General features: G+C 39.6%; 1 protein-coding gene across 1 annotated transcript in view; it reads right to left on the bottom strand.

The window, feature by feature from the left end:
• Nucleotides 1-24368, bottom strand: part of dok4 (docking protein 4) — a 72667-nt gene that overhangs the window by 17274 nt on the left and 31025 nt on the right. The window contains exon 3 of the mRNA XM_034867955.1: nt 21683-22118. Coding sequence (XP_034723846.1) covers nt 21683-21748 — 66 coding nt within the window. The 5' untranslated portion in view covers nt 21749-22118. The remainder of the gene's footprint in view (nt 1-21682; nt 22119-24368) is intronic.

The raw sequence follows: 24368 nt of genomic DNA on the forward strand, positions 1-24368 counted from the left end.
ATGCTGATCTACAAAAACGAAGAAATGAGGAGGGAAATCAATCCACTTCCAGACCCCCGGCACAGAGACAGAGTTCGTCGGGAGAGTCATAGAATACCCAGGTAGCTTGTAAGAGTAGGCTAATATTATGTTAGTCATGTCATATTGGGTCTTGTGCATTAGTTAGTGCGATCGCTCAAGAATAAGACATCGCGAAATTTTTGTTATTCTTTATTCATTTATTTATTTTTTTAAAAAGGCTGTAAAATTTGGTTTGTATTCATTCTACAGTGCCTAATAACTAATAATTTTGTGCACTTCAATACATTAATAAAAAAATATTGCCTAAAGAATTGATCATTCATTCACCTCAGAAATAATTAAATGCTCTCCCCTACACAAAAGTATTTTTTTAAGTAAAAAGTATTGTATTGGTATCGGTATCGGCAATACGGACCCTATATGTATTTGGTATCGGATCGATACCAAATTTTGCAGTATCGCCCACCACTATCAGAGACCAACCTGTTGCATAGCCAGCAGGAAGCAGCAGACTGCATTAGAGAGTCAGTCACTAGCCAACGCTACATTGCGTCTCATGTTATTAATGGATTTCAAAAATGGATATCTGTTTTTTAAGCGCTTTTTAAGCCACGGGGTTGATTAGGTTACCCCTTTCAAACACAAAGTTGCAAGTCACCTCTACCTTTTCTAACTCACTCTCCTCTCGCTGTTGATCTACGCATCAACAGCGAGCAGTGGGGGAATGACATGCAGCAAAGGGCCGCAGGTCGGAGTCGAACCGGCGGCCGCTGCCGGGATCTATATGTGTGCGCCCGCTCAACCGACTGCTAACTCGGCCACCTGCGCATCAAATTTAGCTATTCCTTTGCCTCCTAAGGTAGTAATTGTACATGTAATAGCAATCATGGTTTATTTTTATAGTGAAACTCAACCGTTAATGTTAGCTGCTGTTAGCCCTCAGTGTGGTGGCATTTTCAAAAACAACATGGCGTGGTATGATGAGAGAAGGAGAAAGCTTAGACAACATCATGTCATTCATAGGTCACAGGTCAGGGCACAAGAATACTCGACCAGTCTCTAATAACCCAACCTGTACCAGCCGTATGATGAGTAGGGGTGGGAAGCACTAGAGGTCCCACGATACGATGTTATCACGATACTTAGTTCACAATATTATTGCAATTTTAAAGATACTGTGATATTCTGCGATACATTGCAAATTTATTGCTATTTTCAAACATCCAATGATGTCCCTGAAAGAAAACTCTGTCCACACTTGTATTTATCTAAAAAGATACATTCCTCAGTTTGACAAAAAAACCTCTATCTAGTGGACAGAAAAAAACAAAAAATATTTCTTATTATAGTCCCAAAACATTGATTTCTCATGTGCGATTTAAATTATAAAAGATCAATACATGGTGCCTGTGTTTTGCAACAGTACTATATTACTGTGCTGTACTGAGAGAGAGAGAGAGAGAGAGAGAGAGAGAGAGAGAGAGAGAGAGAGCGAGAGAGAGAGAGAGAGAGAGAGTGTCTCAGCTGAGAGTTCAGCTGAGATTCCTGTCCTCGCCTTCGGGAGTACAGGAACTGATATTGGACGGTACGTCACAATAACACTTTGTGGTTAACCTGTACTGCCTCCTTAATTGTCTCCTAAATTGAAAGTTAATACCATGCCTCTGTGTTGTTTATCAAGGTCTCCAGAACATTCTTAACGTATGTGAAATGAAGATGTGCTGCTGGGAGTTTTTCCTTAACCCCTAGTACCAATAATCGATGCGAGCTGACTCAATGTACGAGCTCCCGTCCCCTGGCAGCAGCCGGGGATGCTGGGTGACCGTCCAAAAGACAGCACAGCCCATTAGGTGTCAGATCCATGGAAAAGAGACGGCAAACTGCTTTGTAATTAACAATAAGGATTTTAAATTCACTCGCCATTCATGCTGATTAACGGGACTTACCGCTCCACAAGAAAATAAACAATAGAGCACAGATTCTAGATATTGTTCTTCTGATAATAAGTTCGTTAAAATCGCTCAAATATATGCGTATGAAAAAAAAATAATCCTTTAATCGGCAATATACGATCTGATTCCCCAACCGGCACAAGCCTACACGAGACATATAGAAGTGGTGCTTATAACTCTCCCAAAAATGCAACCTAAGATCTTTTTGTGAAGGTACACCAGTCAAACTTTCTTTTAAAAGCATATTTAGGACGGAAGCGCCACTTTTAAGATTGATTGATTTTCGGTCAAATGGCCTTTTGAATGGGAGACCTAGGGGCACTGCTACGATAGCATCAAAATCACTATTAATAAAACACTAAGAAGGCTCGACACAACATGAGACTTTTTTCTAAGTATCCCCAGGGGCTCTACACATGAACTCAGCTCTCAGAACATTGTGTACACAGTTTAACGAATGGACTCCATAGGAGGAAATGTCATTCTTATATGAAACTCCTTTTTCAACTACAAGGTCAATATTGTTTTTCACTAGCAACAAAACAACAAATTCTTTGTGCATTTATACGGAACTAAGCTTTGGGAGCTTTCCATCTTTACTCTTTTCCCTGTTATGTTGCATTCGGAAGAGCAATGAAAATACGGTAAATCTTAAAAGTACCGCTTCCGTCCTAATTACGACCATTCACAAAAAGACCCCAGGTTGCACTTTGGCGAGATTTTGGCAAACGGACATCAGCAGGGCACGTTTGTTTATAAGTCATTCAGTGAGCCAACTGGGCAACACAAGATGTGTGTTCTCAACAGGAAGTTGACATTGAAAAGCTAATTTGGGTGGTGGTTTAACCCTTGTGTTGTCCTCGGGTCAAACTGACCCGTTTTCCTGTATCAATGTTCTTTTTAACTACCCAATTGTAATTCCCCAAAATAACATGGGGGATTTTTGATGGGTCATTTTGGGCTGTCTTATTCAATTTTATAGCATTTGAAAAAAAATTGAAGTGGTTTTGAAATAGTATTGAGTAAAATTTGACATATTCCTGTCTGTGATTATCCATCAACATACATTCCTATAATTTTAGTCTAAATAATTGATAATTTCTGCTTTTCTAACTCAAACATATGGTATAATTTCCTATAAATGGGGTTTATTGACCATAAATTCCTAAAATAACTGTGAAATTAAAGCTAATAAGTTAGTGTTAAAAAAGTTCTAAAAAAAATGTGGAAAAAAAGGACAAAAACTAGAGAAAAAGTTAAAAATGTTGAGTTTCAATTTTGACAGGAACACAACACAAGGGTTAAAGTACAGTGCCCTTTTTTGTGTTGTGGCTGCTGTCTGAAGTGATGATGACGTTAGCGCTTTACAAAATACTTTATACTACAAAAAAGATGGAACATTGCAGCTGTTATTTAGTCCAATAGAATTGAAGAGAATGCCTTTAATGCCATTACACACAAGTGCAGTACCTGTGCAATGAGATTTAAGCAACCCCTTTACAGGGTCAACTCAAAATATAAAATTATAAAATATAAGTAGGGAATGTGGTGCACAGTCCTGAGAGTAACTATATACATGTATATAAGATAGAGGGTTTGTATACACATTATGCCAAAATATAGTTTTTTTGTATAAAAGCTTTCACACATCATGTGTGATCATGTGCAGCAGCCAGAGCTCTTAGACATCCATGGTGGCTGGAGATTGTGTGGAATATGAAATAGTCGCTGTAAAAAAGTGAGAATTGAGCCAGCTGGCGATTTTTAAATACTACCGGACTCATGCAGCTGATTTAAAAGCTGATAAAACTGTTTCTTTTGGTACATTGCCTGTGTTCTGAGTGATCGCCGTTGTTGATCAAGCCGACCTGCCGTAACATTTTAATGTTTTAGAATCCTGTGTTCTCAGGACAAGATACATGCAATGCGGCACATCTGCAAAACCTAGCCCCGATCATGAAACTGTTGACCACATGTCTCTCAACATCATGCCTGCTATGATGTAATATCAGAAAAATACACACATTTTACACATTTCAGGGCAACCAGCTTGAGTCAGCAGTTTCTTCTGCTATTTTCTGACCATTTAAAATTGAAAAGTAAATGTTGGCATGACAACATGGCCACAGTGACATGTTAACATGCGGTTCATTTTTAACAACCTTAGACTAGCATGTAAGATTGCTGATATCCGCAGGTCTTTGGGAATCATTTCTCAATAAATTCTTAAGCCCATTCTGTTTTTTTTCATGATTTATTTATGTCCAAATTACTTTTGCCCCCTAAAATGTCATGCTCAAGTAGGTTTATACTGTAAGGAGTCTGACCAGTGTGCAACTTGCTCTTACTGGGCATGAGTTGGAACCCTGACACATTAAATGTGTCATACACATAACAATGTTAATAAGAAGAGGTCTGCTGAGCAAGCATGTTCTTTGCTGCCAAACATTGTTCACTGCTTCCTTCCACAGCAACATTCATTAGTGACAGCCTCTCTGCTGACCACTGACTACCGCCCAGTGTCGCTCCCACGTCCCCTAGACTAACTTTTGGTTAGCCGTCTACTAGTCTGGAGCAACAGAAGTACATTTTCAGGATGAAGCCCGACATCCAGCACGTGGCTGAGGCACCGGATGTCCGGCTTTCCCCCTCAGCTTCTGTTCTCTGTGTGTCGCCGTTCTCAAACTCCCCTCGCTACGCAAAACAACTGAATTTGAGCTGGAAAGCTACACGCTGACAATTGCAAGTTTTGAAGACAAGTTGGATTGTGCGACAAGGCAGACCTGCTTGGTTCTTTCAGGGAATGATTGGATAGATTTACAAAGAATTTGTGTATGGCATTTCTTCTTTTGCTGGGACGTTTTGGGACCGATTGGTGGGATCGCTGTGGACGAAGTACACACAGAAATACACTGGTAAGAGCAAATCTAACCACGTATCCCTTTCATTTAAATAGCTCATGTTACTGTATTGTGTGAACAGTTAACTTAATTTAATATTGTACGTGGCGTTTTCTTTTGCGGGGTGCAAATGTTCCACCAAAACAAGACCCTTCCCGAGACAATTTTGCCGAGCCACTGCAGAGTCTCTGTGCCTGGAGCTTTGGGTCCCCCGAGACAATTGTGAGGGGTTTAAAGAAATGCAAACCACCCAGAGTGTTTGTTTTCTCCTATCCCAGAATGTGTGTGGGGTGTAGCTAGGGCTTGGCAATATGTCGATATTATATAGATATCGTGATATGAGACTAGGTATCGTCTTAGACTTTGGGTATCATAATATCCTGATATGACACAAATGTTTTTTTCTACTGGTTTTAAAGGCTGCAGTACAGTACAGATATGTGCTATTCTTTTCTATTATTTACCTTTTCCCCACTTAGACGTTGTGTCCACATTACTGATGATTATTTTTCTAAAATCTTAGTGTGAAGATATTTTGTTGAAGCACCAACTGTCAACACTATAATATCGCCACAATATCAATATTGAGGTATTTGGTCAAAAATATTGTGATATCTGAATTTCTTCCTAAGGCCTATGTGCCCATCTGCCCTATGTGAAGATAGGTCTGGCAATGACGTCCATCAAGATGCACTAGAGGAAGGTTAGTCTCAGCCTTCCTCTAGTGCATCTTGATGGACGTTTTTGAAGCAGACAAAAGCACCTTCCTCTGTCCCAGCACCATGCCCGCCAATCACAGGGAGACCAGGGTTCAATTCCCAGACAAGGAGGCCAGCTGCACAAACAAGTGCGACCTACTCAGATCTGATTAGACACATCTTTTCCCAGCAGGACAATCAACTGTGGGCACGGTGGATCAATGTGCGGTTGCAGTGCCTCTGGGAATGCGTCCCTCTGTACCTTATGTCCTCACAGCCATCATTAAAGACTGATCTTATCCTACCTGCTTTAGTAAGCTTTAGGCTGCCACCTCTGCTGTGTGGTCCTACCGCCTGGAGACTCATGGTATAGCACATGACTCCTTTCAACTCTGTGTCTATGTCTAGCTGCTATTTTTGGCAATGACTTTGGCCTGCTCCTCTCACAGAAAGCAAGGGCAGTGTTAACAGCGGCCAAGATAAAGGTTTAGAGTGATCATCTGGGTGCTTCACTTATCAATGTGGAGGCTCATCCAGAGTCATTTCAATGCCTCCCATACATATTCCATCATATGCGATGTTGGCCAGAATGTTCTGCACATCACTGTGTAACCTCCAATGCAGTGTTGACAGTAGCATCATCAGTCTGCACAGGAGAATGAGAAGAGAACTGCATCATGGGATGTGATCAAAGATTTTGGATGTGTTTATTTGCATCAAAAAGGGGTCCTTTCACCCAAAATAACCAAAGAAAACACACATTTCACACTCAATACCGCTACTGGTGCCTAGCCATGCAGAGAGATTTCCACATTTTCATTTGAGATTTCTGCGTTAATGGAACTTAATTTGTGCTTCTCTTAACATAGGCGTACATTTGAAAACAGACGGCACACAAGTAGGGACATATCCTAGTCTACACTGATGATGTTTCATTTCGGATTGTTCATGCGCCGCAGGAGTTTCCACCTTCCTCTTTCTTTGTGTTGGGTTCTAACCTCTGGTGGATTTCTGGGGACTATGGTTAACTGCTCCTCAGATCTCTGCAGGGTGAATCCAGACAGCTAGCTAGACTATCTGTCCAATCTTTTGAATGTACACATTCCACCAAAACAGGTTCCTTCCCGAGGCTATTATGCAGCCGCACCGTCATTGCTTCTGGAGCTTAGCGCCCCCCAAGATGGTTATGATTGGTTTATAGAAAACCCCAAAACCAGAACATGTTTTTCTTCCATCCTGGAATGCTGTGAAGACTAGCCAGACCCTCCTCCACAGTGAAACCCTGTGAAGTACGGTCTGGCAATGCCAGGACATATCCAAGTATGAGAAGTAAGCGAGATATGGGGAATATTTTCCCTGATGATCTGGCAACCTGCTGTACTGTACTGCACCTTGTTAGCTAGCTGCAGCACTGGCAACCGTAGGGGTTACATGGTCATGAGCTCCAATGTTTCAAGCATAGCATACATTAAAACATCTTCAAGTAGGCCTGCACGATTATGGCCAAAAGGATAATCACGATGATTTTGATCAATATTGTGATCACATTTATTACCACGATTATTTGTTGATTTTAACCAAAACAAATTTTATAGTCACATAGGCTATTTATAACTGCTTTCACATCCATATATTGTCCTACATTTCTTTTTATGTTGAAGTTGCATGTTGTACATTATGAAAATTATCTGTCATAAATAGCCTGGGATATATGTGAAAAAAAGAAAAAGTATCTCTGTGAAAGCTCCTTCACTTGTCTTCAACAATAACTAGGGAGAGAGAGAGGAAGCGCGATGGATGCTATCCTGATTAACAATATGTAGCTGTGTTGATAACAATTAAAACTGTAGACAAATGTCAGAAGCATGACACCGTCGCTCTATCTCTGTTGTTGCGGAGCCTGTGTGAGTTAATGGGGGCGGGGCTGCGCAGAGAGTAAGAGGAGAGAGCCAAACACAGGCAAGGCTTTACAGAAGAAATGGGTCAAGTAACGTAAAATTAAACCATATCGATATAAACAACATTGCTTCGTTAGTGGAGAGGCAGCGGATGCAACCTAGAGAGAAAATTGTACTCACGCCCTAGAGCCCTGTGAGCTAACAGACACTAACTAGCACTGGTCAGTGCTGTTGTCTGAAAAACAACAGACGGAAGCTACAAAATGTTGCGTTTACTGGTAAACTGGTAAACCTTGAGACCAACGTATAACCAACTGAGTTTTCCTCCTGTTACTCTGTCCTCTTTGACTGTCTACATCTAGAAACTAAGCTGTGCGGTGCAGGAAAACACTCTGACCTGCTCATGATCAGACAGTGGTTCACGGAGCGGTAGATGGGCTTTGCAAAAAAAAACAGCAATCCATGAAACAACGCATTAAAAAAAAGAAATCGCTTGATCACGCAAGTTTGATTGTGGGAAGCCAAAATCGTGGATTTGATTAAAATTCAATGTGCAGCCCTATCTTCAATGGCTATAACTCACATTAGTAAGTGATGTTGTCATATTTCACAGGGAGAACCGCCCCCGTAGTTTCATTCATCTTTGACTATGCACCCCCCGATGAATTACTCTTTTTGGTTTTGTATGTTTCGGAGAAAATTATAGATCCAAGATGAAGAGATAAAAGTTACAATTTCAGTCTGCTACTTCAGCACCATGGACAGCACCATGGACTAATGCGGGCTATTGAAAAAAAATGATTATCGGAAGATTTTTTCCCCCCCTGCAGTATATATCGCGATACTATTTTTTACCAGATGACTTGTCCCTAACAATGTTGACAAACCTGAAAAGTTGCATAAACATTTGCATTCCTTTGTCCTTTTGCCATGCATATGGTCTTATAATGTTATTTCTAAAATGTCAGCAAAAGGTATAATTTTTTAGACATCTAGCAGTCACATAGTAACATAGGCATTCAATTGGAAATGTTTTTTGTCCAGCTGACAAATATAAGTGCTACAAGATAGAGGGCGCTGCACATAGAAATATGTGGTTTGGCAGTACAACTAATACTGTCATTTTTCTTAGAAGGACAGTCTTTTGTTAGTGTGTGCACATACTGTATCTACTATATCTGCATGCATGCAGACAAAAAAAATTTTTTCAAAGAAAATTATATTTAGCAGCCAGAAGTACAGCCTTTAGAGGCTGAAAGTTTTTTCCGAGGACATAGGTGGACACATGAAGTTTGGAAACAGTGTGTGTAGGAGGGCGAGGGCCGAGAGCACAGAGATGCTGGCAACCCAGCATGCATGCCTTCACACAATATTTCAGTTTTCTAATACACATCAAACCATTTTCCCATAGTTTCTGACTGGTGGTTGGTGTGTGTGTGTGGGTGTGTGTCTGAGCGCTCTTGTGTAGTGGGGTCATAACTTCACACCACATCTCAAAGGTCCATCTTTTTCTGCATGCAAACTTCCATTTGCGGAGTTTTTAGGTTGCATAATTACATCACGCTGCCTTCAGATGCCTGATGGAAAATATCAGTAATATTAGTACATTGCAGTTTGAACACATTGAACACTCACTCAACACTTAGAACTATTTGTCACGCCTGGTTGCAAACTAGCATTTCTCTTTAAAATCTGTTACAACATGTATCGGTTGACATCAAAACGGTTCCTAAGAGTGATTAAATCAGAGTGAGTCTAAAAAAACTAACTAGGAAAGCATAACCAGCACATTGTCAAGATATATTGCCACAGGCTTTTATGGCTCAGGCTTTTATGCATAAACTTTGATACAAGAAACTGTACTGTAATTTGTATGTATCCCGCATATTTATTGCTGTCAGCACCACATTGACTGCTGCTGTATAAGAACACGAAGATCCACAAAGAAAGGAGGTCAAAACACTGCTGTCAAAACACAGGGCTTTTAAATCGGGGAGAAGAGTTTGAGTCCAGAAAGAAGTTAAGGGGATGCACATACACAAACGCATGGTAACCTGCTAAGATTTGAACTGATCTTTACTACTTGTTTTGTTGCCCTATACCTAACTGTTGTCGGCACAGGATAGTCACCTTTTGTGGGCTAAACCTAAGTGTCATGTGACCAGTCTGCTAAACTTTGTCACATGAGTGGTCGGCGGTCGCAGTCATTTTGAAGAATATCATATGGACTGTTGTGCAAACATTTTTGTTTGATATCATACAAAAACCACCAAAAGGTGGAGAGATTATATCTCCAACCTGGCCTGGGAATGCCTCGGGATCCCCCAGTCGGAGCTGGTTGATGTGACTCGGGAAAGGGAAGTTTGGGGTCCCCTACTGGAGCTGCTGCCCCCGCGACCCGATACCGGATAAGCGGTGGAAGATGGATGGATTGATGGATCATACAAACCTCATGAGAATGCATTGGTTGTTGTTATTGTTGAAGAAAGAAACGAAAAAACACAATACTCAACACTATCAAATTGCATACTTCTAAAATCACAATACAAATCCAATCAGCACGCATGCATCCTGAAACAATCCAACATGGACAAAAGCATATTGTCCCAGCACTACTGAGCGACCTGAATTTCCCTGTGGAGATGCAGCAGATGAGGAGCGGAGGAGGATATTGCGGAGGAGCAGGCAGGTCAGCAGTGCTGAGAGGAGAGTTGAAGCTGAGGGCCAGATCAGGCAGCTAGCGCAGGCTAAGGTATCAGTCTCGGAGGGCTGCTTACATAATCATGCCTTCAAGGCATATAAAACACAATTACAGGTTCTATGGCCTGAGTAGAGACAAACTGGATGTGGCAGGCTGAGTGGGAGACTGCCTGGACTGAACTGTGAAAAAGATCATGTACTTTTTTCAGTGCACAGACTGATAAAAGCACTCTTTTTTACTATGTTAAATGTTGATTTTAGTCTAAATAAGCTATACTTTCTACTACTATCTATTAGGGCTGCCCGATATGAGGAAAATACGCAATGTGCCATAACGTTCAGTTCATTCTCATGAATGGGTTTGTGCAATTCCAGCTCGACACTTGGATTTCTTTCATTCCTAAACAAATGACTGTGTGTGAAAGGTGTAGCTTGCAGGGATGGACCCTCAAAAACATGAAAATAGGAGCGTGTTGGAGCCGAAGAGCCACATCTTTCCCTCAGGAGGAGGTGAAAGGAGTGTGAACATTTGGTTTGCATCCATCAGGTGACAACAAACACGACTGCAAACGAATGATGATGCGTCTCCATGTCAGCTGGGCATGTAAATAAGCAGCTGTTTTTAACTGAAACTTTGAAAATTTCTTCATTAGAGTCCTCCCTTAAAAGTCATCAGGTAAATTTGGAATCTGAATACAGACTAGAGCCCGACCGATATATTGATGGGCTGATATTATTGGCCAATATTAGGCATTTCCCGATATATCAGTATACGGCCATTTTACATTTTTAAATTTTCTTTAATTTTCATGCAACAGAATCACCCATGATTAAAAATAAATGATTCTGATAAATGGATATCAAAAATATAAAAACAGACTGTCAACCATGGTATGAGCGTTGGTGTTGCATAGTTTGTCCACCAGAGGGCGCTCTACAACGTCTCTGTTGGCCACTCTGATTTTTTTTTCTTAATGTGTTTTTGTTCAAAGGACTTTAAGTTTCATATCTTAAGTTTGTATTTTTTTACATTTTATGTATCAGAACTTTAATATATTTTAATGTTCCTCTGTTCTGTGACAAAAAAAACAAATTATTATCATATTATTTTAGTGAGAACTCATAAATAACTACAAATAACTATAGTTAGGGAAACATGTTTATGTTTTGTAATGCATTTCTGGATTAAAAAATAATACAGTATATCGGCTGATATTTCGGTATATCATTTTTTTTTTATAACCAAATGGTCATATTGTATCAGCCTTAAAAATCCTTTATCGGTCAAGCTCTAATGCAGACACACAGGGGTCGGTTTACACCTATCACCCTTTCTAGCCACTGGAGGAACAAAGGCAGGCTGGGGGAACTCATATTAATGTTGAAAAACCTCGTAATGTGAAATTTTCATGTCATGGGACCTTTAAGTGTTTGAAACACAAAGTGTAGCTGACCATTTTTGCTTTGTGGGTGAATGGATGCATTATTCTGGGTACTCCAATCCGTCCAGAATTTGCCATTTCTGGAGAAGTCCATGAACTACTTGAATGGTGGTGTCATGCATTAAATACAGCTCCCTCCATATTCAAATACACACCCATAGAAGGAGTGTTTTGCCTACTAATCTCAAAGTTTGGACTGGATCCAACGCTTCAGTGTGTGGATTGATTTTACTGGGTATTTTACTGCTCCACACAGAATGTGGGAGGAAAAGTACACAAGAATTTGTTTCCTCATCCCCATAAAGCACACCTAAGTGTTTGGACAGATGGTACAAACACATCTCACATGTGCTTTTAGATTTGCTGCCTATTAACCATCTGAGAGAAGTGCATCAACTGAATGCTTAATCAGTGGGGGGTTGGTTAAAGGGGTAGTTTGGATGTTTTGAAGTGGGGTTGTATGGTACTTATCCACAGGGGCGGAGTGAGATGGGTGACTTCTGGGGCTCTACCCCCAAATGTTTTTTAAAAGCCCCAAATCTTTTAAGATTTTAAAATAACGTCAACTTTGTGTCATTTTCACTAAGTCAATCAATGCAGCCACGGTTCAATTACTATTAACCCCAAAAGTAATGCTGTTTACGCCAAATTTATACCCTACCTTTGTAGCCCATTAAATAAAAATAGTAACATTAGACAATATTTGCCTCTCTTTAGGTGGCCTGAGTAAAAAATGAGTCATCCTCAACATTTATTGTGTTCTGGTTTCAGAATGATGAAGGCAGTTAGATACATTACATGAAGTTGGCGCTACGGGATCTTCTATTGTGATTTTCTTAAATGATGTACAGATTTTAGGCATTCTATTATCAAGTGTCTTTATTACTAGTGCATATAGCTGCTTTAAATGAAAACCTGGGGCTAAGCCCTAAATGTTTACAACGCTTGGCTCCGCCCCTTCTTCTCCTGAGTCAGTGTGTTAGCTATAGTAGATGGTGGTTGGCACCATCGGCCAGTTTGGAGCAGCAGGCAGGAGTACCGACAAGCTGCTGTGGTTGTGCAGCGGCTAAATGTATTTTAACCCATTTTAAACCGTGTTTTAACCCTCCTGTTGACCTCGGGTCAAATAAGACCCCTTTGAAAAAATGTCTATATCTGAAAGGTAGGTCTCTTTTAAACCAAATTACCACAAAAAATGGATTGAATTCCAACAACGCTCTTTACAAACACAATTGACCACTTATGTTCCTGACTAAACTCATCTGTGCGTTCCTGATCTTAACTACTAGTCAAAATATTGCAAAATGTCTGCTTTTTTAACTCAAATGTTAGGTACAATTTTACATAAATGAGGGTTATTGACAATGAATTCCAGAAAGTAGTGTAAAACTAGTGGTAGTAAGGTAGTGTTAATGAAAACTTTAAAAAAGTCTACAAAAAGGGACGAAAATGTCAAATTTGTGTGTTTTTTAACCCGGGAGGACAACAAGGGTTAAAGGGTTAGTTCAGGGTTAGTACTTTTGCACAGACATTGACTATCCCTTTAGGGAGGATGTGGGGGTTTCAAACTCATGCCTCATGCCCAGAGGCTGATCAATATCAATCTCATCAATGCAACAGTTCATTACGCTCAGAGGACTGTGATTATACTAAAGCAGGAAACCAACAACAGACAGTTGTGTGGAAAGATTTTGGCTCCATGGGTTCATCAGTGCATGCAAGGTTAGTTTCGATCTGTGCACTGGGATTTTGCATGTCTGGGATTTTTTCCTCTGGCTTTGTTGTTCCTTCTGAGGTAAATTAAGCATGACTTGAGTAGTGTATCCGAGCCTTGAGGAGGACCTCAGCTGTGCATGTCTTCTCTGCCCTGAGGATGCAGAGCGAGAACACAGCTAAGTCTCTTTTTTACTTATCTTTGTACTCATGGCCTCCTCTCGAACCCTGTCTCGTCAACACTGTTAGACCACTGAATAAAACAGATACCCTACACGGTATCCAAACAAATCTGAGGCTTATGAAGACTTTGTTAATGCTATTCCTAGACGTTAATATACTGTATCATCAGTACTGCTTATTACATCTTAAAGCTGCGCTAATACTATACTTATTCTAATAATGGATAAATGAGTAAAATGTGTAATGTGAAAAGAGGCACTCATTGTGACGAGCCCAAACACTTAGCTCTGGGTTTCCACTTAGCTCTACAGAACCTTCTTTAGTATCTTTCAGCTTATTGTTTTGGATCCATGGCCTGCACATTTACTGGTTTGGTTCACTCTCAGCGCTCCCATCAAGCTCTGCTGTTTTTTTTAATGAAAAAGCTCTGATAAACCCACTGTACACAGCAGACACCCAATAATTGAATAATGATGTCCAACCCTGGTGGAGACCGAACCAGGGCTTCAAAGGCAGTGCATGTTGATCTTAAATTCATCAGGTGGCAACGGACACAACTCCAAAGGAATGATGCAGTTGTTCTGTGTCTGCTGAATGTGGTAATAGCCTAGACTATAAAAATAAGGGACAAAGATGATCATTAAACATACTGTTTGCAGAATGGGAAAAACAGAAGACCTTAGCTGCTTGGAAGCGTTTATGCATTATATCAAGATGTTTACAGTCCGGTAGTCATGCAAATTAGATGCTTTTATCATGTTACATATTTGTAGTGTTGGTTAACAAGTGAAGCCATAAACGCAGTGTACAGTGTAACTCCTTTTGTAATGCCGTTTGTATTGTGTAGTTGTCAGAAATGTCCAAAGCACGCCAACTGCATTCCAATGATGCCAAACGTAATACCAAGTGTAGTGTGTCACTGCTTCACATTACACATGACACAACGGATTGGCAGACTGCGAACAAAACTGGCACGGGGTGAAGATGGATTAACAGAGCAAATGAAAATGGGCAGAGATAGAGAGAGAGAGAGAGAGAGAGAGAGAGAGAGAGATGACACTGAAGGACTGTGGGGGAAGGATACAAATAATGAGGCAGAAAACCGCAGAGGGAGAGAAAGGATACACGAATTGCTTTGATCCCGTTAATTCGACACCCAGCTCAAATATACTGAAAATATGAATGAGTTTATAACATTATATGTGAATTAGTTTAAAATAAAAACGGTGCTGGCAAGGCTAATCAATACCACTTCCATGCTCATATGTTGTTGTGTTAGTTGCACATTTCATGTGCCAATCAATTTGATTTCAAAAGTCCTCTAGTCTTGCATTTTCAGACCTGTTTTCACAGCGCTGCGGTATGGTCTGGCTACACCATCTATCTATTATGGGACAGGGGAAAAAACACTCTGGTTTGTTTGTATTTCTATAAACCAATCATAACCGTCACTAACCCCTGTTCACCGTCAGGATTTATCCCAACAATATACATCCTGTAACCCGACTAGAAGTCCTGAATCTCATCTAAAAATGACACATCCTACTTGAGAAGCCAGATAAGCACGGACAAATGAAGAAAAGCAGATTCTTAAATCGGTTTCATCCCACAACTTCATGATGGAGGAAAACTAGGTCTGCGGCTGATGGCAGAGATAGCGAGAGGGGGTGTCTGATGTCCAGGCTTTTTCCCAGCAATGTATTGTTGAGCCAAACTATATAACAATAAACACAAGAACATGCATTCATTACGGTTGCATTATTTATCAGTTGACTAATTGGTGCTTTTGGAATTAAGCGGGATTTATGATTTTGCGAGGCTCCACGCAGAGCCAATGCATGAGCCTACATAAGTGACCTACGCTGTTGTAAGGATTAATACTTGCGCTGGTGGGTCTGCAGCGTTGTAGCGTGAGTTAGTAAGATAATAGCAGAATCAGTGTTTGTGTGTGGGCAGTTTATGGTACAGTGAGTGAAAGAGTGACCTGCCAGACTCTAATAACCAAAGCTGTTCATGTATGGTTACAGCTTGTGTTTCTACAGATTAAGGGGGTCTAGGTAGCTACATGATAAGTGAATGTGTCGTTCCAGGACTATCGGTGGTCAGGGGAAATAGGGTACAGAGCCTAGCAAACATCCTAGAGAGAGTTTGGTTGAATCTCAGTCCCCTTATTTGATAGCTTCTCGACTCCTTTGTCCTCAGCTGAACTGGAAGTTGTTCTGTCCCTATACTGTCCTTGTAAAAAGTTGCTTCTTCAAAACTTGACAGTCTAAAGTTCTCCAAAAAAACAAAAGACGTAATTTTCCTTGGGGATTGATGAACAAACTTTCCTTTCCTTATTATACTGTCAAACTATATCAAAGAGCAAAAGACAAACAGAAATGAGATGAAACTAATACAGATAACCAAATATTGTGCTAGCACACAATTTGTAGCAACAGAAAATGCTGTGTCACAACTGATAGCCATACTAACTATGAACTTAATGATTTGAAATTAGAAAACTCCCTTAAACCAAAGATATGCCAGGTACAATTTCTTTTAGCCTTTTTTTCGTAACACATTTAATACTTATGGACAAATAGTATCCAATGCATCAATGTTAAAAGGAAAAATGCAGCAGGAGAAAACAACACTGGCACCCTGCTCTGCAGCACACTCAATTGACTGGACTCTGATGGAAATTTACAACTGAAAGTGAAACTTAAATTAAAGCTACTGCTGCTGGTTAGCCAAAAAGGGGCACTGCACAATTATGTTAAAGACCAAACTCTTTCTTAATTTACTATAGAGAGGTGAGAACAGTCCCTTCTTGATGCCCGTCTCAATGCTCTTATTTCTATCCCAAGGGCCGAGCATCAAGAAGGGATCAGCGAAGAGCTATAGCCGAGGATATACGAGAGCGGCCATCCCCGAAGCTGTGCAGCTGAAGGAGTTGCTAACCCGGTCGACACAGCTGACATATTCATGTGACACTTCAGAGGAAAGGACGTCTCCTCCCTTTAAAAACCCATTTGCTAGTTGCCTCCATCTTCCAATGATTTCCTCTCCCGTGCATTCTCGGTGGGAGGGGTTGAGACACGAGGAAGGGAGGCAAGTGGCAATTAAAGTGTTATCGGACATACACGTAGAGATACAGTAACTAGGTTTTAGCATGGCTGTAGTCAAGTCCACCTTTGTCAAGTGCAGGACCAGGACTTGACAAGTCCAGACCATGTCCAACTCAGAGACAGAAAAAATTCTCTTCAACAACACCTATTTACCTGTTCACAATTTATGTGATGCGAGAGACATATCTTGTATTTAATGATGATCAATTAGCATTATTACTTGTATTTATCAAAAGAAAGTGCAGAGTAACAACAATGTAAAAACAAATCAGGCCATTATATTAAATTTAAGTAGAGCAATTTAATCTAAAGTTGAAGTGCAACTTTTCATTTTAGATGTTGAGTCTTTTATTTCGGTGTAACAAGAACACTCGGAACTGCTGATGGAAAATGTAACAAATAATACACAGGTGAATATAATAAATAATTGACATGTTCCCATTCTTAAACCATAGTTCAAAGTCCTGGCTGATGTCTGTGGCCAAAATGAAAATGACTGATGACTGATCACCGAACTATATATGACTCAGCCAGACTTATACCAGGAGACCAATCTCCATGCCCGTTCTAGATGGATTTTGATTTAAACCAAAAGCTGTTTCCTGAACTAGCGTGCTTCACCAATGGTTTTGTTTTGAGGGAGGAAGTTAATTTAGAAAAAAAAGCATAACCATATTATTGGACTCGGTCGAGACCAACCAGAATATTCAGCGCTTCCATTGGCCGAGTCCGAGACAAGTCTGAGTGCAAATACCAACGGGTCCAAGACAAGTCCAGGACAAGTCAGAAAACATCTCAAAAACCTCTTGAATCCAAACTTCGAGGAACTCAAGTACTACAGCCCTGGGTTTTAGGTGAACATCTTTTGTTTTGCGCCATACATATACATATCTTGCCATAACAAACTCAAAAGCTTATACATAGCTGAGTTTTCCCTGGTGGCTGAATCGGGTAATTGCATAGTTTCAAAAATGAATGGAATTATTACGTGTGGCATGACCAGATATTTTAATAAATATTTTAAATTACACAAAACAACCAAATGGTGTTAAGTAATACAAATATTTTTAAACATTGTATGGTATTTGGGTCAAACTGTCCCATTTCAAATAAGAAAAATGGTACAAGTTAGATTTTTTCTAACTGAAAATCAATGGCTTTACCGTATTTTCTGTGATAAACATGTATTCCTTTCAGAAAATTACTCTGGAAATGACCACTTATGTTTCTTCCATAGTGGATTTTTAACATGAATTATGACCTTATGCCAAAAACGAACCACACTTATATTTGCATTTGAGAATAATTGCATTCCTTAAACATACATGTTATCTCAGTTGTTTGAAATTGAGATGCAGACAATATTTGTTAATTGATTATTAACATTATTATTTTTAAAACCCCAAATAAGTCACGGGTCAGTTTGACCTGAGGGATACAAGAGAGTCCACTAGTCTAGTTGCACTAGTCTGGGCATCTTGCCGGGACAACATTGCAATAAAGGTTGCCTAAATGTAACGGATATAAAATTGTGTGTTTTATTTGTCCCCCCTGGTCTGAATGTCAAACTCCGCCTATGGATATATCCGTCTGTACAAAAGATCATCAACTGTGACCGTTATTGTGGCACTGGTAGAAGTCAGAGGGTCACCCTGACTCCCATAGCCATTAGGAGTCATTCTCCGGAGAAAATGAATATCTGTACAAAATTTAATGTCACTCCATTTGTTGTTTTACTACTATTTTAGTCTAATTTTCACTTATTTTACTGGAACAACCAACATTGCCACCCTTAGAATCATGCCGATAATGTGGCCAAAGATCTCATCGTCCAGTTCTATGTCTCTCTCTCTCTCTCACACACACACACACACACACACACACACACACACACACACACACACACACACACACACACACACACACACACACACACACAGTTGCTCGGCTGTGCGAACACTAATAGCAGAGGAGACCATTACTTGAAAGGAGCTGAGGAATAGAACCTGGGTAGAATTGATTTTTGTTTGTTTCCATAATATGAGTCATGCAAATTTGAATTCCACTGCATACGCCATCTAAATGTGAGTCATGCTCACTCAAATTAGCATTCCCCATGCAGCTCAAGCCCCAGGCAGGAATGTACACACAACAGACAATGGAGCCGTTCAATAAGAGCTCAAACCTTGTCATTTAGCAACATACCTTGTATTAAAACCGTTGTTCTCCTAAGCCAACTGAAACAATCTGCCAATACTAATACTACACTTGATTGTACTTGATTACAGTGCACTAATTAGCTGTCTTAACACATCATACGCGTGAGGTGAAAACAATTAAAACTGTCCAGGAAAAGAAATTGAAGTGATTTAAGAGGAGACACTGCAGGTAAGTAGGGAAAGCAAATTAATCATAGATATGACCATGAAACTTCCCCAGTTGATTACTTTCATGAATACACATATTTGTCGTAAGATAATTTGTTTGAAAGGGATGTTTAGTTTAATTATCTATGTGCTAACTTTTGGTGTGTTGAGTAGAAATGGTTTGAAACTGTTTATTTTTAATGTATTTTTAACTGTATTTTTAACTGTATTTTTCTGTCAACCGGCCTTGTTTTATCCCTGCTGTTTCTTTTTCTCCTCCCCCTCCTTCCTGCTGAAGCCAGCTGACAACGCACACCTGAATCACATCCACAATCACCTGCTACCCCCACTCAAACCTGCCTGCCATCTTCAATCAGCCACAGTATATCAACCCTTGCACTTCAACCCATCGTCGCTCGATCGCTGCTCCGGTCACCCTGGTGAAACTCTTAAAAGCTATCTCGAGTGTCCAAGCCTCTGTGTTGTATATGTTACTTACCTCTTTAAAAATTATGTTTTTGCCTGTAGTGTCTCCAGTTAAAATACTGACACTTTCTTTAAAACCTCCTCAAATACGTAGATGACACTGGAGATGTAACAGGTGGAACTGGAGTACTACTGGATTGCTGTATTATTGCTGCAGATTAGCATGATTCTGCAGGCTTTAACACAAAAACAGCCATGACGTTCATTTTGACTGTTTTCAAACTTATGTGTGTAATAACTTTCTGTATCTTTTATCTATAATTAAACGCATGGATTTTTGCAGTATACCTTCTTAAAATCTTCCACGTAGTTGAAGATGCCTTTTGGTTGCTTGGTATCTAACGTTGTCTCTGTCAGAGCGGTCAACGTCCACGATGTTGCACTTCCAGGATGGCTCCAGTCCCGATGGACATTCCGCCTTATGTCCCTCATTTTGTCTTTCACCTTCCTTTTTATTTTAGTTGGTGTTCTAATTTCTGATGGATTTTTTATGGCCTGTGATTAACTGCTCCTCAGATCTCTGCAGGGTGAATCCAGACTGCTAGCTAGACTATCTGTCCAATATGAGTTTTCTGTTGCACGACTAAAACTAAAATGCACACATCTTTAACAAAGAGTGCCCCTGCAATAAAACTGCATGGAGGAAGTTCATGCAGGTTATACATGTTCATATAAAATGTTTCATAATGAAATAACATACTTAAAATTGTAATTTGCATGTTCTGAGTCAAGTTAAATGCATTTCTCTAAGAAGAAAATACTGGTGTGATAGTATGAATCAATTAGGCTATGGTTTACTATGCCATGATATGAATATTGATAAATGTATAACACTAACTACTCAAATGTGTAATTAAATTTGTTAAAATGCAAAATAAATAAATAATCAAAGATATCCTAACACAATAAATGCATAAATCTTGCAATTGGGTTATGTATGATGAGAATGATTGAAGAGTTCAGTATCTGGCACTTCTAGTGTTAATGCATTTAATTATGTTTTTTTTTTATATTAGCTGTAATTCTCATTAAATGAGTTCACTACAGTTTATCACTGTACAATATTGAGGGGAAAATGTAATAGTTTGTACCGTATACTATGGAAGCCCATAGGGGAATGTGTAAAAATGCCAATGGAAACTTAAAAAAAATGCTAATGTAATTCCACAACAGCATCATAATTGCACACGTGTGTTTTCTGAGAGAAAATGGAAATGAAAATGCAATAATTCACTTTGCATTTCCATTTCCACACACTTGTACGGCCTTTTCATCACCATATCAACATCAAAATAGAAAAAAAACGGGTTGACATTTAATATTTAAAGCATACTCTGCTGTACACAGCCAGTGAATAGGTTGTAATTCATTTTATTATGCACATAACATTTAATGTGCAATATTGCGCATTTTGATCCTTGAATGGAGTCTGGACTGTGTAAATGTGCCAAGTTAAAATACAATGGGGCTTAATGGGTGTAATGGAGTTCAACGCAATATATAACTCATAAACTCTGCATCATTATAATGCAATCATAGACATAGAAGGGCTGAAATATAAATACAATGAATGCAACGTGGATTGCCTTAGACTGTTAAAACTCCCTAAAGCATGACGTAATCTAAATAAAACATCCAAACACGATAATCAATGTACACATAATCTCACTAACACACACACAATCCCCTTCGTTACACTGTGGGAGTAGATACAAATCAAAAGAAAAAAATCTTAATCTTAAAAAAAATAGTATTTAGCTATTTTGATCCCTCACTAACTATTTTGTTAATAAATGTAGACGTTTACTCTTCATTGGGTTCTTAATTTTTTATGTAAAGTCCCTACATCAAATTAACAAAGATTGTTTGAACGGGGGAGGCGAGCTCTAATCCGTTATGTGTGAGTAGAATATGAGAGTGTTTTTTTTAACAGTTTGAGCAGAATAAAGAGGAGTTCCCTCTGTGTTATTCTTTGTTTTTAAGGTTTTTTGAAGACTGAAAATGAAAGTCTACCAGTTTTCCCATCAAGCCTTCCTGCCAGCATGATATTTTATCTGCTTCACAGTTCCTCTGAGCTGCAATGCATAACACAACTAATGTTTTTTTCACGTATAGCTCATTACATGTGTTGACTTGAGTAAAGCGATTATCCTTCTGTGATGAGTGTGATAAATTATGAATGAAGAGGAAACACACACAAAACACACACTCACCCCCAGCTTGCGGCTACGCATGCGCACGTAGCCCTGCTTGACGATGTCGTTGAAGTTGGAGGCCATCTTCGGAGGGGGGGTAACCTGCTGGCCGTCGCTGTGGAGACCATCCAGATGTTTGCTTCCCTCCCTTTCCCCAACCAGTCTCTCGCTTTCTCTTCCTACGGTTCCAAAGCTCTGGGCTTCTTGGTCCCGTGTGGCTTCCTGTCCTTCAGTTTTAATCCTTGGTCCTTTGTCTCTCCTCTTTCATGAAGGTCTTCACATCTTGGCCACCATCCCTTTTCTCCTCCTTTGGTTTCCTTTCAAACCTCCTCTTACAAATTTGTTCCTCTCCTTCTTTGCCTCTTGCTCTTCTTTTTGTCGTTTCCTTTACTCCATTTGTCTTTCATTCACTCTTCATCAGATGGGTCTTCCCTCATCTCCCTATTTGGCATCTCTAGGAAATGTACAGGAGAGAGAGAGAGAGAGAGAGAGAGAAAGCATGAGAGAGAGAGAGAGAGAGAGAGAATGAAACAGAGAGAGAGAGAGTGGGCAGAAATGGATATATATTAATCATTGAAGAGTAAGGTGCACAACATTATGGTCCATTACTCATGCTGGTGACACACACCATTATTGAGGGCAAGTATGTTTGAGCATGTGTGTGTGTGTGTGTGTGTGTGTGTGTGTGTGTGCGTGTAGGGCTAGGGCAAGCCGTAATGCTCTACAAAAGATATCATAAGAGGAATATCCAGGAAATAAAAACATGAATGAGGTCTGATCACCCATCATGCCACCATGTTTTTTCCTTGCTCCCATCTAGTTACATTTACATTTCCAACACCCTGATGTCTTCATTCTTTCCAAAGCATCTGTATTACGAGGTTACAGTTTTAACACTTATGCATATATGGACTCAGTGCCATTAGTGCTCCTCATGTCATCAACCGTAACGATGAAATGACCGTAATGATGTGATGCAGGACGGGGGTGATTTGCTTTTGTCCCGCTTGATTCTTTCCCAATACGTGGGTGCTGATTTGATTTGTATTGTGTTTTATATTTGTTGCGATTCTAGGAGCACTGATATTAGATCATTTTGAGATGTTCTTTTCCTTCTTTAACAAAAACAAAAGTTGAATGATCCCCTTCTGGAGACAATATATCATGAGACTTTTCTAATAACTGATTGTTTTCTAAGAAGAGTGCACATCACGTCAGTCTGACATAGCAAGTTGAGATTTTTCACCATACTTAGAGATTGGCATGGTTTTATTTCAGTATATAGCTGGTTTGCTTTGCATTGAGAGATGATTTTATGGAAAGTATCCCATGCAAATCTCTATGTATGGTGAAGGGTATGTGATGATGGCGGGGGGGGGGAACTTTATCAGGATGCATAGTATCCTGATCCATGAAATAACTGGCCTTTAAAAGTACAAATCTGCCTGCCTCTATGGGAATATAACATGGGGGGGGGGTATACTTATGCCCCCTTATGCCCCCCTTAACATTTATTTATTTACAATACATTATTCATTCACAACTTAAATTGGTGTACTTAAAAGGTTGGATTTTCCAAATTTTTAAATAAGGCATTAAGATAAATTTCAAAAACGTGATTTTTTTATTTCTCTTTTTAGTCAATTTAAGCATGGGCATGTAAACTTATGAGCACAGCTGTATAGAGAAGTTTACTCCTCAATGCAGCGGCCTTGGGTTCAACTCTGACCTGTCCTCCATTTCCCCCCACTTTCATGTCTTCAGCTGTTCTTTCAAAATACAGGCCAAAAATGCCCAAAACAAATCATGAAAAAAAGGAAAAAAATAAAAAAATAAAAAGGACACATGAAGGATTTTGTTCTTGAGCACCCACTCAAAATGTTCAGCTTCCATTTTCAATGTGAATAAAAGAGGAATAAAAACTCAATTATTCATAAATCATCATTACTAAAAATAAAACCAATATTAGTGAGTTCACTATGAAAAAGTAATTTTCTTTGATATGTACAACAGCATATTCAGCATTTAGAATTGGCAACGTGAAACAAGGTTATGTAATTTCGGAAATTGCCATATTTTTAAGATGTAAACAAAAAATGTATTAAAGTCATCCTTGAAAATGTGCGTAACTGTAATCTCATTACACATTACATTCAGATGTAATCTGATTATAGTTTTTTTATTTGTTGTAATCTGATTAAGTAATTTTGGATTGCATGTAATCATCAGTGAGTGCCCAACACAGTAATGAAAATCTGAACACATGCGATAAATGAATAATAGATAAATGCAATTGTTCGAAATGTAAATGATTGACAGGTCTTCTCTATCCACTGAAAGCCTGTCGGAATAGGTGTGGTGGCGTTTTCCTCTCTCTGGAGGCAAGAGCTCTTATGCCATCTGGTACAAAAAATATCCACTGCAAAACTGAACAGCATACTGCATGTAGGAGGTACTACAAACTATACCAGCTGATTTAATATTGGACACGAGTGTCTCAAAGGCCAGTATAGTATGTCCAAGTCCAAATTAGCTGTTATGTCACATTTAGCTGATGCATGAGAGAACTGGTGTCACTGCTTTAGTCTGGGGATGGACTGCCTCAGGAATAAAGACACACACATGCCTGACCTAGAGCTGGAGTAAGCCATGTGTGAAGTGCAACACACACACACACACACACACACACACACACACACACACA

The sequence above is a fragment of the Etheostoma cragini genome, chromosome 1 (genome assembly GCF_013103735.1).
Source record: "Etheostoma cragini isolate CJK2018 chromosome 1, CSU_Ecrag_1.0, whole genome shotgun sequence".
Taxonomy (NCBI): domain Eukaryota; kingdom Metazoa; phylum Chordata; class Actinopteri; order Perciformes; family Percidae; genus Etheostoma; species Etheostoma cragini.